The sequence below is a fragment of the Vanellus vanellus genome, assembly GCF_965231255.1.
Source record: "Vanellus vanellus genome assembly, chromosome: 1".
Taxonomy (NCBI): Eukaryota; Metazoa; Chordata; class Aves; order Charadriiformes; family Charadriidae; genus Vanellus; species Vanellus vanellus.
The window spans coordinates 41500923-41518643 of record NC_138905.1 but is presented as its reverse complement, the minus strand read 5'-3'; the positions used below and the strand labels follow the sequence as shown (position 1 = coordinate 41518643).

Genomic DNA, 17721 nt, shown 5'->3' with positions numbered 1-17721 from the left:
CCTGCTTTCTGAGCATGGGTGTCTCTGGAAACACACACACGCAACCAAATACATGTTTAAGAAGAAAAAAGCCCCTTTAAGCATCTCAGGCTTTAGAGAGTTCCTTCATTTGAAGGCTTTACAAAAATTACAGAAAATTACAGTACGTTGGCCAGTGAAAATATGTAGACTATATAACATTCATAATGAATAAAAATCCCAAGAGTTTATAATTGCCACTGGCTGCAATCAAATCCTGTGTAGTTCATCAAGCATGCTTCACGTAGCTAGGATTTATTATTTTTTTTTATTTCAGGTAAAATGTTTGTCATGTCTATCTTAATTATCTACCGCTAGATGTTACCCTTCGGACCCAATTATGAATGGGTTTTTAATTCAATGGTGATCTAATCCTGTTAATTAAGGTAACTGCACTGAATTTACCATGACTTTTTGGATGAAATAATGACTACAGATCTTTACTTCAGTTACATGCATCCTGTTCCGTTGTGCCTGCAATGGGTATCCTTGCTGAGCTTGGGATTCAATCTAAATACCGCTGTGGGGCTCCTCAAAAAAGAAAATCTTGAAATAGATTACTTTGGCTCTTTTAAGGGAAATACTTTATTTGTCATTTTATAGGAGGGATAATTACCTTTCCTTCTACTAATCACATACGCCTCAAACAACAGTTATCACTGTTCAAATGCAAATGAACCAAAGCTTGACAATTGCTATGTTTAAATAAAGAATAACTAGCAAGAAAGCTAATATCCCTAGGTCATTTACAGTATCTAACTGGGGAATAGTTCAACTCTTGGCAATGAAAGGAGAGAGAGCAAGAGAAAGCAAGAAAAGAAAGGAAAAAAGAGAGAGAGAGGGAGACAGAAGGGAGAGAGAAAGAATGAAGGAGAGGAGGAAAGGAGGAAAGGCGGAAGGGAGGGAGGGAGGAAAGGAGGGTGGGAAGGAGGGAGCACTGCATCTCTTACATTAAAGATGTTGTAGTTTTCTGTCCGATCCAACAATTTATCTAGAGGATAAAGAGCTCGGCTGGCAGCATGCCAAGGCAGAAAATCCTTCTCCTCTGAAAGGTATCTGATAATCTCCAAAGGAATATTCTGAGGCAAATAACCAGCTCTGCAAAATAAAAGAAGTTAGTATTACTTTTTTTTTCCAGAAGATACATGATGAGGAAAAAAAAGACTTTTTTTTTTTTCCAAATGTAATTAAAAGGCAGAAAAACATGATAAACTCATCACATTATAATGACATAAAAGTCAACCTTATAAAAAACAGCAACTCACAGTCTCTCCCAACACATGTGCAAGAGTACTTATTGGATGAAGGAAGGCATGAACACACATGAAAGAAAATTAGTCAAGTTACATCTACTTTTTATGGATTCCTTTGGCTATAAAAGACATGAACAATGAAAAAAAAAAGGAAAAAGAAAAAACAAAAGGAAAGTGCTGCTTTGCTGATTTGTACGACAAAAAGTTGCATAAAATCAACAACCCAAGGCATTTTGCTTCAGAGAACATTTCTACTGGCCATGGGCAACTGGGAAGAACTAATAGAGAAAAAGCATCCTTTAGTTTCACAGTTCTCCTCCCCAGTCTTTTCTCTCTCCATTAGAGCTACCTTGTCTTCTATCCACCTTAAGCCATTTTGGAATGTCTTATTTTGTTAAACTGAAGTGGCATTCAGTGACATCACTTTGGTTAAGGATGTTTCACCACTTTCCACATAAACTATGTTTTTTTCCGGTGTTTATAAATCAATCATCTAGAATTTTGCCCCATTCTTTTACAGTCATAAAAGACCTTTCCCTGCAAGGGAAAGAGTTTAGCAGGGTTTCAGGCAGGCTTTTTAAATTAATAGCTTTACAAGTAAAGTGCAATACAGACACAAGCATTTTAAAGCTGCTTTTTAAAACAGTACTGGAAACATCAAGCGTTAGGATTTGCTGTCATTTTCTTTTTCAGAACAGCATTTTTTCTTAACTACCCAGACTGCAGAAACAAAGTGTAACCCTGTGGGTGTGAACTTTCCAGAAACACACAGGTCTATTCCTCTCCTGATGCGTGTGTTTAAATCCCAAAGGAGTTCTCTATCTGCCTAGAGAGGAGATAATGATTCTATTTTCATTAAACACTTAAAGTCAGCAAGTTGGATTCCACAAGCTTCACTTTAACACAGGCTACAGTATGACATATCTTCATAGACTATTTCTCTCCTTGTTGGTTGCAAATGTTTCCCTTAATTTCTGACAGTGTCTGGAGAAGAGATGCATGCATATAGCAAACAAAGAAAATTACACAGTTTATTATGGAAATGAATCAGTACGTACATCTTGATATAAATTTATCTCAGTTCTAACAGCATATAAAAACTACTTTGCTGAAATATTTGAAATATATTCTTCTTTTTGATATGGTTCAAATCCATAGTTTCCTTGCAAGGTGCACCACATCCACACAAGCCATTGTTTTTCACACTCTCTATTGAAAGAATCACACCCTGTTTCCTTCATCTTCTCGGGAAAGAAGTGAGTTCATGCAACATCTTTCAAAAGTATTTATCCCATATCCTTATGATGACCCACTCTCCAGTCTGCTTCATGTCATGGTTGCCCACCTTTTGTCAGCAAGGGTCCGTTCTCAACTCCAGTTACAGCACATACTCAAACAAGAAAAAACAAGATCACTTGGGGAGCTCACTGTGTCACTCAGGAATTGAGCACGTATGAAATGAGAATGGTGGAGCTCTCAGAGAGTGTGGTGGACAGAGTTCAATGCATCTGAAGACAGAGAAAGTTACTCCATTTTACAGGTCCTTCTTATTTCTGAAGCCGCAGAATATCATTAAGATGAGTGCTAGGTCTTAACACTTCGTAAAGATGAGTACCCATAATTAACGGGGCCAGAAGCAAGCTGGATTAACTGCAGTTAAAAATCTTGGAGATAATGTTAGCAAAGAGGTAAACAAGCTTACAGTTGCATATATGTAATTAGTTCCTAATGGGATTTGTGATTATTGTTACTGATAATTTGATTGACGTGAGAAAGTGTAGAGTAAGTAACAAGAGGAATAGCTCTAGGAAACATGCGGCTTTAGGAATAAACAGATGAATATTTATTATAGCTGCACTAATGGACATTAGGATCACGCTTCCAAAATTAAATCTCTCTATGCTAAACTCAAAAGAAAAATCTTCACTGAAAAAAAAACCAGATCATTTCTTTTTAAGCTTAACTTCTCCACGAAGACACAAAAGAAGTGAACTCGGGGAGATCTCTGTCTTATTCCTGAGCTCTTGGCCATCCTAATCAGTTTCAAAATTGTGATTCTTAGCTGATACTCACCATGTTCCCAACAGAAACTGTTACTCTCATCACTCACTGCTTCTGACTTCCGAATTTATCAGCCCATTCAATTCTGCCTGCCTCTCCCCCTGTCCCCCACTTTTCCTATTGTTTCCCTAAGGGTACATTCCTTCTCACAAAAACAGATTCTGGCAAAGTCGGAGTTTTTCCTGTTTATTCCTGAACTTCCTTCTTTTTCTGGGTATGACCCTTGAAGAGCTTATGCACAGTATCATCGAAATCAACCCCTCACATCAACAGAATCAGCCCCGAGAGCAGGGATGGGGATGAGGGGAGGTCCTTGTGGATGACATTGTTACATAAATGACAACAAATTCATCACTTCAGATCATGATTTTGAGGGAAAGTGGTTATGGCTGCTATGATCAACGTTAAACTCTGTCAGCACATGTTGGGCATATGTACTTCAAGTACAGCTGCTAGGCTGGACCTCTGAGTGAACTTGAGTAGAGACATGTCTAAAATACTTTTACAGTGGCAGTTAAGATAGGAACACTTCCCTGGAGAAAACAGAAGTGCTTCGGGAACTTTGCCTTGGCAGAATATTCTTTACATTCTACACTGTTTTATGGTGTGAACACCTACAGAAAACCATGATAGCCCTATTCTTTCACCCTCAGCCACGAAGCCATGTTTATGAACCTCTTATTGCAAATACACTGCACTCCCAGGCTATTTTGCCATTGAATAGTTTCTGTCAAGAGGTAATGATGAGTACATTCATTGCTTTACTTTTTTGTGCAAAATGTGGTATATAATGTATATAGAATCATAGAATCATAGAATCAGTGAGGTTGGAAGGGACCTTTAAGATCATCAAGTCCAACCATTAACCTACCCTGATAAAAACACCACCACTCCTAAACCATGTCCCTAAGCAGCTCATCTACCCTTTTCTTAAACACCTAATAATAACACATATGTTATAAAATATTAAATGTATACTACAGCTTAAAAAGCCTGAGGAACATTTTCATTCACAAAAAAAAAAAAAAGGAAAGAGTTTGGGAAGGGTAAGGCCAAATACTAAGGCTGCTAAATTTTGGCATTCATAGTTGGCAAAATAGGATATAAAGAGAAGCTCTCACCCTAAACCATAAAAGAGATAAACCATGAACCATAAAAGTCCTAAAATCCAGATCACAGATCTAGGACCTGTGTGAATTGTCCTGGGAGGCAGCATGACTATCGTGACAACCAGGTCAGCAGAAGACAGAAACCTTCCAAAGCAGTGTGACTGAGTGGTGAGCTACGCTCTAGCATTCTGCATCTTCACAAAGCACAGCAGCTGGTTTCTTAAGCTTCGTATTTTAGTATCATCGTGTTATTTTACTTTACACGAAAAGCTTGTCCAGCGCTAAGAGCAATTTCAAGAGTTCTTTTCCCACGGGATACCGCATCCAGCAAGATGTACTGGCTCACTTGAACAGTGGTAAACTCACTCACCAGCCAAGGGGTGTTACCATGCTTCTAGGATTCTCCTTCGCTAGCCTGGAAGAACTTGGTTCAAAGACGGGTACACAGGATCTGGTCAGCAAAAGCAAAATTTTTGCATCCCTCAAAGTAGGAAGGAAGAGTCAGACTCACGAGTGTCACAGGACTAGTGACAAACACGTACCACCAGCGGGCTGACAACTGCCAAGTGAAATCACTTGTGTGCAGGATAATAACCAAGAGAAGGAAAGAAGGCAGAACACAGAATGAGACTGTTCTGAGTATCTCTATGAATTCTGATGGAAAAACACAGACCTGTAGAGATGTTAAACAGAAATGTTTAACAATTATCATTACAATAATAAGAAAAGTAACAGCGGCAACCTTCCCATCAAAGGGAAAAATGTAAAATAATTTTCCTGTTATATAATTGTCTGGAAATGTTCACTTAAAGGCACTACAGAGTATAACATGTTAAGCACATACTCTACACATGCAGCTTGATTTGCCACTCTCTCTTCCAACAATGTCACTGGAAGGTCAGTGACAGAAATCCTTATTTTTCTTGTGTCTTTTTAGCCATCAGTCATATTGCTATCCTTAAAGCCCAGCAAAAGTACTATCAGATATTGCCTGCCAAAGTCCAAGTGCACAAGAGCCAGGGCTAAGAGATAAAGTTCTTTTCCAGCTTAGCCATATCAGAGGAAAATTGAAATATTGTTTGTCACTTGGGGAATAACTGATTACGGGCTATACTGAAACCAGGTGACAAACATAAACACCGCAGAAATACTGTGACATCCAGTCTTACATCTGGTCTGAAACAGTGACACTGTTTCTCCAGTAGCCACCTGAGAATCTTAGCAAGCACGTATCTACAACCAAAAAAAATCTGCAGAGGAATCTGGGATAGTCTTGGCAAGTATCTTAACAGATAGAATAGTCAAAACAAACAGCGTTGATTCATAAACAGCAGCTGAATGCATACTGATGTTCAGGTTAAGCATTTCTCAAGTGCAGGTTAAGAAGTTTACAAAACTTCACCTATAGCATCTGGAATGAAAAAGCTGGAAGCCACTTTAAGAACCCATCTACTCTCCCCTACCCAAAGCAGATTCATACCAATGCCGGTCCTGACAGAAATTTGTCTAGGTTTTTTTATACAGACCTCTAGCAATGGATATCCTAGGAACACTAGAATTTCAGTACTCCTCTTTTCAGAGGCATAATATTAAGAATATTATAACTCTGGTGTTTTGCCCTCTAAATATTCACAGAAGAGTACCAACGGATCCATTTCATGTCCTAAAATTAACTGTTGTTTATGTAGCCTCAGTATAAACTACAAAAAGCAGGGGTCCCTCTTTATTGTATTCCAGATTAAAGGGTTTTGACTGACATCACCAGTGACACAGAAAGGAGCCCAGACTTAAAAAAGAGCTCCTACAAGCCATCTCTAAGCCAGCCTTCTCCATACTGAGTCATTTAAAAAACATGACTACAAAAGCAAAATTTAACCGAAAAGATCATATCTGACACGCTTCATTGTTTTATGACTTCTTTATATAATTGCCCTTACCCATCAGTTTATCAGCACGTCAATCATTCTGTAGTCACTGTTACACATGAGAATTTTGGCATGCGTTAGAAACACGGCACCACATGAGGTTTGTCTTATCATCTGTGTTCCTAATTTCACAGTTGCCTGCTGAACTGAAGTGGAGAACAGGAAGACAGGCTAGCAGAGAGATCTCTTTTAATTATTAGACAAATTACCTCTAGACAAGCATCCTGGTCCTGCAGGTTTTTCATGTTTAAGGAGGCTGCCCATGAACTGTGGTGAAAAGGTGATATCCCATTTTTACAACAAGGGCAGAGGTGGAAAGAGACCTTTCAAAAGTTATGTATATATTAAGTGGCTTATGACATTACATAATATCATAAGCACCAACCCTTCCTTACTTATCCTGCTTACACTAAAGAAATTGCTAGGGTGGCCATTGTCACAGACAAAAGAGGCAATGAACAGAAAAAAAAAAGTAGTCAATATGGTAATGAAATATCCCTCACAAAGAATTCCCGCTAAAAATCTCACAGCAATCAAAAATAAACTTTCCTTTACATGAGCTTTTAATGAGGCAGATGAAGGCAGGAGATCTAGATGATATTATGAAACATCCGTGTGTATTCAGCTGCATTCTGACCTTGATTTGTTCTTTACACTGAGCCGCTGAACTTATGGACAGATCCCAGCACATTCATTTTCCCCTTAGGGACAAAGTACCAAATGGTAGTGTAATTGCCAAGGGAAAATTATTACTCTGTTCTGAATTATTTCTATCATAAATCCAGCACCAGTCAAACAGACTCTGTCACAAAAACGACAGGGTTGCCATACAGTGATGAGAGTCCCACATGCAAGTGCACCATAAATCCCTTAGTCCCACCACCCAACAAAGTCATTATAAGTCATGTGTTTAAATCAAAATTAGAAAATCCAAGCTGGCAGCAAACTGGTCTGCATTGTTGAAACAATGGAAATGAGGTGATTTACTTGCTGTTGGTTCAAAACTCACCCTGCATCGTCTGTTTCCTAAGAAATATGTAAACCAAGCTTTTTGTCTGGGTAATTTTGAAGGGGGGAAACACAGCTCTTCAGAAAATAGATGTGCAACTCAGATTAACTTCAGTTCTGTTTCTGTGCATGTGCAATATATGCTGCGACCTGGGTCGTGGCAATCCCAAGCACAAGGCTGGGATTGAGAATGGATTGAGAGCAGCCCTGAGGAGGACTCGGTGTGTTGCTGGATGAGAAGCTCAACATGAACCAGCAATGTGCACTCACAGCCCAGAAAGCCAACCATATCCTGGGCTGCATCAAAAGAAGTGTGGCCAGCAGGTTGAGTGAGGTGATTCTGCCCCTGTACTCTGCTCTCGTGAAACCCCATCTGGACTACTGCGTCCAGCTTTGGAGTCCGCAGCACAAGAAGGATGTGGACCTATTAGAGCAGGTCCAGAGGAGGGCCACAAAGGTGATCAGACAAGTGGAGCACCTCTCCTATGAAGACAGGTTGAGAGAGTTGGGGTTGTTCAGCCCGGAGAAGAGAAGGCTCCAGGGAGACCTTATAGCAGCCTTCCAGTATCTGAAGGGGGCCTACAAAAAAGCTGGAGAGGCATTTTTTGCATGGACATGTAGTGATAGGATGAGGGGTAATGGCTTCTAACTAGAAGAAGGTAGATTTAGATTAGATATCAAGAAGAAATTTTCCACTATGAGGATGGTAAGGCACTGGAACAGGTTGCTCAGAGAAGTTGTGGAAGCTCCATCCCTGGAGGTGTTTAAGGCCAGGCTGGATGGGGCTTTGAGCAACCTGGTCTAGTGGGAAGTGTCCCTGCCCATGGCAGGGGGGTTGGAGCTAGATGATTTTTAAGGTCCCTTCCAACCTAAACCATTCTATAATTCTGTGATTCTATGAATAATTACACTATACTCATTAACCCATAAAGGGACAGTTAGGATTCTTATTCATTGATTCATTCTTTTACCTTTAAAGTCAAGTGTGTCAATTAGAATAATTAACAGATAAATTTAATGCCAATGACTGTTCACATTTAACTGTATCTGGCTTTTTCTAACCCTATTCATTTCTTCTGGACCTACAAAGGACTGGAGCCCAACTGATGCGTTCAGGATATTCCTTCCTACAGTGTTTTAACAGAAGTTCTTTGGCAGCTGAGTAAAACCATGTATGTTGAGCCCTGACACCTTGAGCAAAGCGACCCATGCAACAGGGAAACTAATTCTTGCACTCACAGATTTCACATTCAACTCCTGCACGCCTGGGAAGTCAAAGATTAAAAACTTATGATGACTGGCATCCATGTTCAACAAGGAAAGCTGGAAAAAGAATGTTTTCTCATAGAAAACTAACAGGCAACCTGTAAAAAAGGCCCCAGGATCTCCAGTATCAAAGAATGATCTACCTCATCTTCCATTCCCACGGCTGGGCTGACTTAGGACCAGATAAGGACTCTGCTTTTCTAAGACATCCAAAGTGATTTAATGGAGGCATGATGATTTGTACCAGCTACAGACTTTCACGTAAACAGGACAGGAATGCACATCTGCTCTTTGATAAAAACAACAGCAACATTTGGCTTACAAACTCCGTTTAAGTACTAAATTTAATCAGTATTCAATCTCTCCAACATCAAAGGATTCAGAGAGTACAACAGTTTTAAGTGAAGCCTGCTTATTATCATGTTTTCTTACATGCAAAATATTTGAGGACTCTTCAAGTGACATTCAACTCCACACAAGAGCATTTGAAGCATCCTACAAAGAATAGTTCAAATTCAGTGTAATTATCAGAGTATCACGTGGCTTAAATTATCTTGCACAGTTTTAGAGATGCCACATAAGCAAAGGCTAATATTAACTTGAATTAATCACCTTTGTTGAAAACAGACAAAAACCCCCAAACTTAAAACCCTGTGTTTGTAAAAATGCAACAAAAAATCCTTCAAACTGGAATTCAGTATCTCTCCTTTCCTCTTCTTCCCCATATGAAAAAAAATGAATTAAAAAAGAGTAGTGCGAGATAAAAAGGAATAATCTTACTGCTGAAAATTAAGACTATGCAGTAAGTTAGGTATGTCACGTTTTTCATCATCATGAAACCCTGGTTTTTGAGAAGTATGTCATTCACACACTTAAATTAACTAAAGAAATTTGAATGTATTTCAGGGGCTAATAGAGGTCAATTTCAGATGACTCAGTCATTAAAAGTGTTATTTATTTTTTTTTCTTGATGATTTTGTTGGGAAGGGTAGAGTGAAACAGCCCTTCTATTCCTTAAGTTGTCAACGGGCAATACTACTATGTCAGCATGTTTGAGTAAATTCAAAATTGAGCTTGTTTATTATTATGCACAATACTTTTTCATATCTCTCTTTTTTTCCTGTTCTAATATTTATAATTTGCATATCAGTCAGCAGAGTGAAATATGCGTTTAGAAGCTAGAAACTTCATATGGAAAACACAGAAGCCTGATCTTGAGAATACACATACAATCTGAATTTTGTTTGCCAGAATATCTACAGAATTGGATATTATTTCTGTAAAAGCAATTCCCTATAAACATATTTATAATGAAAGACTCTCTGAAATTCTCATAAACCCTCACCTATTCTCTTATCTCCGTTTCACAGAGAGAAAACAGACACAACCACTTTAAGTGATTTTACCAAGATCACCTAGAAAGTCTATAGCAGAAACAGCATCCCAGGTTTCCCTAGTCCCTGTGCAGTGCCTTAGTCATAACACGGCCCTTCCTATTTATTGCTTGATTTCTGGGTAGAGGAAAACACACTTCCAGCCAAATAGGAAGGAGCTAAACTAATACAACATTGATTCCCGAGACTTCTCTTAAATTTTGTCAAGCGAAGGGACCTAAGTCTACAGTTTAAAAAACTGCTTTATAAAGTCACCTAATGAAGACCAAAAAACTTAAAAGCATAATCTGCGCTTTGAATTCAAAAGTTCACCCTGGCAGCATGTTCTCGCAAGTGGATAGAGAACGCATTTGCAAAGACCAGACGTCCTCTAGACAACAATCCTGGCCAACAGCAACCAGATGAGACCAAAAACTAGGACCATTTCTGAGAAGCAATGGTGCGGCCAGGTCAAAACAGCAGGCAAAGCAGTCAGTAGCCTAAGGTGGCAAACTATTTTGTTTATGCTGATGAGGCATCGGCATTGTCCCTTCTAGCTAGAAATGTTGGTTCTGGCCTTTCATTCATATATCCTTTGTTGATGTTGGGAAAGGACAGGGTGTTTAGAGCAGCACCTCTGGCCTCTCAGAGTGGCTCATTGTTGCTACCTTGATCAAAGGTCTTTTTCTCTCCATACTAGTCCTGCCAGACTCTCAGAAAGAAAAGTAACGGGCTTCTGGGATAAGGATAAGGAGGGAAAAAATGCTGCTTATTGTGAGAGGACAGGTGAGGGAGGTGGGCTGACCAGGCAGCTATGGGGAAGAAAAAGGGATCTCAAAGTTGCTGCGAAGCCTTCAGCAAGATGCATTCATGCCACTCTCCTCCTCCTGTTTAACCTCAAACTCCAAGTTAAGTGTATTCTTCAAGTGTAATTCAGACCTGGTTAAATTAATGTTCCCGAAACAAATTTCACAGACTGTTCCGCTCCTCTGTCATTACACAGCAGTCCCTGGCATCTGCACTGCAACGTGGACGCATCCATACCAAGCTGAGTTCAGAGACAAGCTTGAACTATAACAGACCACGACCACGGGGTAAAAAGATAACGGGCTGACAACCATTATCTAAAAATTCTTTCACTCCCTTGAAACCAGAGTCATGTTTTCCTGGCAGTATACTGTGGGGTTGGCTAAGAATAGAGTTAATGTAGTTTACAAGATAAAATAATTACTGCTATAATAACTCAGAAGTACCAGAAATAATTGAAGCATAGGCAAACTTTGTGGCATTGTGGATTAACAACGTCACCCACTTCTACAGGATAGACGTATACTAGACCAAGACCTACACCCTGTACTAATCGCCCTGCAGAAAACTGAGATCTAGAGTTTCTCTTTCGTACATGCTGAAGAGTCTTCTCCAACTTCTTCCCCGGTTCTTAGCAGCTTTTTCTATTGTCCAGGATGCTCTCACAGCACCAGCACTTGCCTGGAATGTGCCATACAGATTGCTTTACTGCTCTTAGCTCCGCAACAGGATCAGAATACATACAAAAGCAGAATTGACTTGTAGTGGGCTTAGTCTCAAGAATCGCTTTGATTCTTCTTGTACAAACATATGCAAACGTTAGCTGAAATGTGTATCTCCACATAAACTGGATATCAAGGCTGTGATATGTCACAGAACATATGGACTGACACGCAGCATATGGAATGAATGATGGCTACCTTAAAAGCATTGTAGCTTTCTATTTTCTCTAAAAAAGACGCAGCTGCTCTGGCCCATTGAGAGAGTATTTATGTCAAAGGAAATCCAAAAACTTTTGTAGGAAGCCATATCTAAATCAATTGCTGGTGAACTGTCACCCAAATTTGCCTGACAGTGAAAGAGAGTTACTATGGCATCTGCTGAAATAATTTAGATGAGGCCTCATTTATTAAAATAGTAAATCTATACCACTATTAATCAAGCATGATACAAACTATCGATCTAATACTCGCTCCCTTAGCTGGTACTCAGAGGTGCTAATTAAGGGAGCTGCTTAACATATCTGTTGTTTGCCTCTGTGTTGAACTATCAGCAAATGCGATCAGGACTAATAATGAAGGCTGGAGTTAAACTGCAGTTTATTAATTTAAACGGACCCTATGTGATTGTTTATGAATACCCAAGCAAAACAAGGTCAACAACCCTGGATGTGGCTGTTGAAATTTTGAAACATTTTGAAGTACATTAATTGGCCTAGATAAGAACTTCTACTTTTGTTATTATCCAGCCCCAGAATTTTGAATGGGCCCTCAAACGCCTTGACTTTTCTTGACATTACACTGAACAGGACTTTAAGTAACACAAACAAGTATAACATGGAACCAATTAGCCCACATATGCTGGAAGACTTCGAATGCTACAATACATGAAAACTTTATCTCTGGAGAAGGAAAACAACAATGAAGATAACTTCAAGTCCATAGTTTAGTTTTGTTATGCACGTATTTCCACCAGAAACTTCAAGAAAACATTCTTCCAATTTAGCAGTAAGAATTCTGGATTTTATATGGAAGTGTATATACTAGAGGCTTAGTTACAACACAACTATCAGTTTCCAGAAATACAATCAGGTAATCATTATGGGTGCTGGTGCTGCCTCAGGTAGATGAATGTATAAGATGGTTTTGCCTGTATGGCAATACTCCACATCCAGGAATTAACAAGCAATAAGGAGAGGGTTGGCTTTGATTTCCTGGCTCTTTTTTTTTTTAATAAAAAAAAAAAAAGGGGGGGTTTAAAAACATGATTTTCCAGATCCCAAAGGCTAAACTTGGTTAACTGAGATTTACTTTTTAAATAAATTTCTCTTTTCAAATTGGTGAGAAAGTGAACTGGAGTGAGCATTAGCTTACTTTGGTATTTTACTTCTGGAATCAACCTTGGAGTCAAATGCACCAGCTGTTAAAGATGAATTTGTGTCAAGGGAGAGAATCTGAATTTATAAATTGAAAGGTAGGTTGGCACTGCCTTTTTCCTTACTCTCAGACTTTGGTTTTCTAGAGTCAGCAGAACTCACAGCTTGAAAAGAAGCAAGCCAAGAACTGATTTAACAGCAGGAAAACAATCATCATAACTCATCATATATCTGCACCAGGTTCCTGGTTTTGGCCTGGTGAACAAAATTCTGAGAGGAACTTCCATGAAGGACATCTGCAGCAGGGAAGGCACTTAGTTCACTGATAATTCTGAAGGTGTACTTTTTTGTCGCTGCTCATTTCTGACACAGCTCCCTATGTTTGTGACGACTACAGGGGCAAGCTTTTCTGGTCTAAAAAAAAAACCTTCATCTGAAGACACTACAGCTCACTCTCCCCGTAATGTGTGAAAGGAAACAGACAGCACTCCAGCATGGCCATCCATCCCTGAAGCAGAAGAAGAATTGCTTAGCAGCACTGCTTCATGCTTTCTCATGAATCCAGTTAAGAAAAAATTTCTGACAAACATCAAAGGAATGCTGCCAAGAAATATGAAAAACTACTGTCAAGTTTTATCTTTGGCCTTTCTTAATGTGTAACCAATGAGTGCAGTCTTGACATGCACTGTGCTGTCACCCGGCCGGTGACCCACCCGAAAGAGAACCGTCAGGAAAAGCTGAGTATCGGAGGAACTCCACCGCTATCTCTTCAACCCCAGAACAGAAGACTAGATATTAATCGATAGCATGACAGATTGTCAGCATCAAAAAAAAAAAAACAGTTTCCTGAGCAACTGGCATGCAAACCAAGCTACTTAATACGGTGAGCTGACTACGGTGCAGGTAGGATCAGAGGGATATGAGACACACATTAGGTTTCAAGAGAAAAAGCTGATGGATTCTTCCAGAACTGGAAAGAACAAGAACTATTTTAGGCAACAGTAAAATAGGCACCCATGGTCACATGTCATCCAACACCAATTAACGTTGAATACAAACCAGACCTCTTTCTTGGACATAATATTGGATTAAGTCAACCAGTTTAATGAGGGGAAGTGAATATGAAGATTTAGAGCACAGCAAGGAACAGCTAGGGGTGACACAACACTCCTGACATTAGGACCGTAATTTATCTTACCCTATGTGGTTAAATGGCTTTGAGAAGTCAGGTGCACGTTTTCTCCATTAACTGTCAGTGTCCTGCAAGGTGACAAGCTCAGGTCTACCTTTAGGATGCCTAAAGGAAAGTGGGAAGCATCCCACCTCACATACTCACTAACTGACCCCTTATCCTAAGGAAAGAGAAAGACAGAAGCTCGCAACATTACTCACTCTCTCAGGAAACAGTAGGATCTTTGTTATTCCCTGTGACACTACTTATTGGAGCTATCTGAACTGCCCTCTGCTCAGTTTAAGCTTAGAAGAGAACCACAGTTCTATTTGTCTTCTCTCGGCTTTCTCAGTAAACACATCCCATTTACTACAATAAACGTATTTTCACATTGTACTGAAATTTCATACAAGTCATCCCCAAAAGATAAAGGATCTTTAAGAATAAGGGAAGAGAGAGTGCCAAGGCGCTATTCCTGCTCAAGAATTTGGGGCATGCATTTCCATAAGCTGTGTTACTGCCAAGGCTACAGCTCTCCAGATCCTCAGGGTGTGTGCATGTACTACAGCTGAGAACAGAATTACGCTTAAAAATCTGAAAAACAAACAAGCTTGCGAGAATTCAAACACAGTGGGCAAGCTGTAGCTGTCTTTTATTGTTGTTATTCAATTCAACTCTGCTTGATTAATTTTATGGAACCAAAATACACCAAGAAGGAAGAAGGAGGAATATATTTCCATACAAAATGGACAAAACTTTATGAAATTAAAGTTATAGAGGTTAAAATATTCCTCGGAGGTATAAATTCATTTATGTTTATTTTTGAGAAATCATTATGCCGGACAGCAAAAAGATAATAAACATTTTGGAGGAATGAAACCAAACACACCTTTAAAAAAAAGTAAAACGTGGTACTCCAAAATAATTTATATGAGTAATTTTTTCATCTTTCTCCAGACCAAAATATTATTAAATTCTACTAAAGATAACACCTGTACTTGTTCCACAAACAAAATCAATTAGCAGTAAAACTACACAGAAATATCATATTAGGACATACCATATTAGGACACCGGAAAAATTGAGTCAAACCCTTCTGGTGTGGGATGGACATTATCTGTATCACGTTCAACAACACACTAGGGAGTACTTCAGGAGTTTCTAAGAAGGATGGGGTATTTTGAAGAAATACAGTCTCTTCAGTACAGTAAAAAGAACTGTTGATGTTAGAAATTCTTTTAAAATGAGCTAAGGAGTTGTGTTTTCATTTTTGCATTATTTTCTCACTGCAAATAATAGCTAGGGATTAAAATACATGTATTCCACAGTTCTGTTCTCTCTCTCAAAATGTGTATGTTTATAGTTGTAGACAAGAAGATAACACATCAGTGCAACTAGGGACCACAACTGAGGACAGAATTACCCTTAAAAACAGCCAGTCTTCTCAGAAGTCAGGTCTAAACTACCAATTACTACCTCTATGCCTGGTCAATAAGGTTACTCACCTTTTCTCACGTCACAGTCAGAGACCATCGTATGTGTTTAATCTCCCTGTCGCCTAACACTATACGGGCAGGGAGAAACACACGCTGTGCATCGGAGACGAGACTGAATCAGCACTGCATCCACAAAGCAGGTAATATCCAAACGGTGGTCCTGCTCCAAAAGAAAGCGAAGCGACTCTCTGCACTGCGCCTCGCAGCCAAGGGGGAGAAAGCTAACCTGCTTTTAGGCTGACGGTGGCCTTCTGAACACTGACTTTTTGAGGAAATCGAAAGGGTCTGTGTGATTTCAACAGCCCTCAGAGCTTGTTTTAGGAATGCTGCTGTGTCACGGTGGAGCACCTGACACAGCACGGGCAGCTGCGCGGGGGCGCTGCATCAGCGCGAGATTCCCCATTGCTTGTCCCAGCAAGAGCTTTTCCATCTGATTTTGGACTCCCAGAAGTTCAGGCACTGTGCTGTCAAGGCCTGCCCCCAACACGCTCCTCTCCTAACACTCTCTTAATGCCCCCTCTGGTCCTACTCATGATAAAGGGACAGAGCAAGGATTAGTCCTATTCCTGGTCTGTCTTTGTCTGGGAGAGGGGAACTGAAAACAAAAAATACCAAAGTCTTCTTAAAAAGGTACCATCTAGTCAGCTAGTCAATTAGACTAACGTCAGCATCGCTATAATTGGTTGTTGGTTTGTTTTTTTTTTTAATAGGGAAGATGATAGATGAACAAAGTAAAAAAAAAAAAGATCAATAAAAAGTATACCCTACACGGTTAAGTTTAGTCAGGGCCACATATCTTATTGTTACTCTTCAAATACAGAGCATAAATCTACTGTTTGCAAACATGCAGCTCTTTCCTTCACCCAGGCTGGCTTATAAGGCACACAGTCAAGGTAATACTACTTACTGACAGGAGTCTGTGCAGAGATTTAAAAGAAACAGGAGTATAACTAAATATCCCTGTTAGAAGAATACTTCCTTATAAGTAATATCTACGTACGCACATGTGTATACGGCAAATATTTAGCTCAACTACTTTTTTTCCACGGTGCATGAGTAAGAAATACAGCAAGCAGTTCGCTGCAGCCCATCATTAACAAAAGAAAGTCAAGTTTTTACAGCATGAAATCTTGTGAAAGACTGCACAGTGCTCTAGTGCAGTTACCTCCGAAAAAGCAGCAGGATCCAGTATCAACATAAAACTGCTTTGGAAAGCAGGTGGGAAATGCGTTATTTATCTACTCTCTGGGTGGCTTTTAGGTAGATAAAACTTGGCCAGACGATGTAGGTTGGGCCTTTAATCAAGACCTTGCCTTTATGCTTCATGAACGAGGCATCCTAGAGCACTGGCTTGATACTGTCTCGGAAGAAAAACACTCACCTACAAGAATCGGCTTAAGAAACAGCTTTCAGTGTCTAGATTTTCCAGGAAGTCTAGCCGCATCTGACCGCATTCAGTGCGTGGAAAAGGAAGGAGGCGCCACACTGATTCTGTGTAACCACACACTACTTCTCCGAGGTACCAAAACCAAAAAGAATTGGAACAGACTGTTACATTACTGAACATTTAGTAGTTCTTCTAATAGTCTAGATATTCCAGAATACCCTGCAATACTGCACTGGCCAGGGAGGACACAAACCACGGTCCGCTGAAGTCTGATGTGATGACCCATTTGTAGTCCTTTACTGTTGCCAATGGGAAGAGGGCAGAAGGCAAGAATGAAGGGCAGTGCAAAAAGCAAATGGATACTCCTTCTCTCCCCACGGTGCCTCCTTCCCTACTACGTCTCTGGACTCTTAAGTAAGGGCTAATCACTAGTTTATGTCATATATTCAGCCTAGCACTGGCAGCAGGAACAGAGTGGTAAGGCACACAACTGTGTTTTACTGCAGTGATGCTGGAATGTCACTGAGCCATAATTTCTGTGTGACACTGTGCCTGAATCTCAAACATCTCTGGTGACCGTTTGTAGTGAAATGTACCTCAGTACCGCTGATTCTTGCAAGCCCCTGCTCGAATACGGCTATAAATATGCTAGCAAACAGAAAAGCCAGTACTATCAGGAATTCTTTTCATACTGCCTTTGACATCACAGTGTTTTACTGATGCAATGTTCCCAGGTACCCCAAGAATCAAAA

At 39.8% G+C, this 17721-nt stretch overlaps 1 protein-coding gene across 1 annotated transcript in view; it reads right to left on the bottom strand.

Moving 5' to 3' along the window:
* Window positions 1-17721, bottom strand: part of TRHDE (thyrotropin releasing hormone degrading enzyme) — a gene marked incomplete at both ends in the record, with an annotated part of 216780 nt that overhangs the window by 24496 nt on the left and 174563 nt on the right. The window contains one exon of the mRNA XM_082497583.1: window positions 969-1116. Coding sequence (XP_082353709.1) covers window positions 969-1116 — 148 coding nt within the window. The remainder of the gene's footprint in view (window positions 1-968; window positions 1117-17721) is intronic.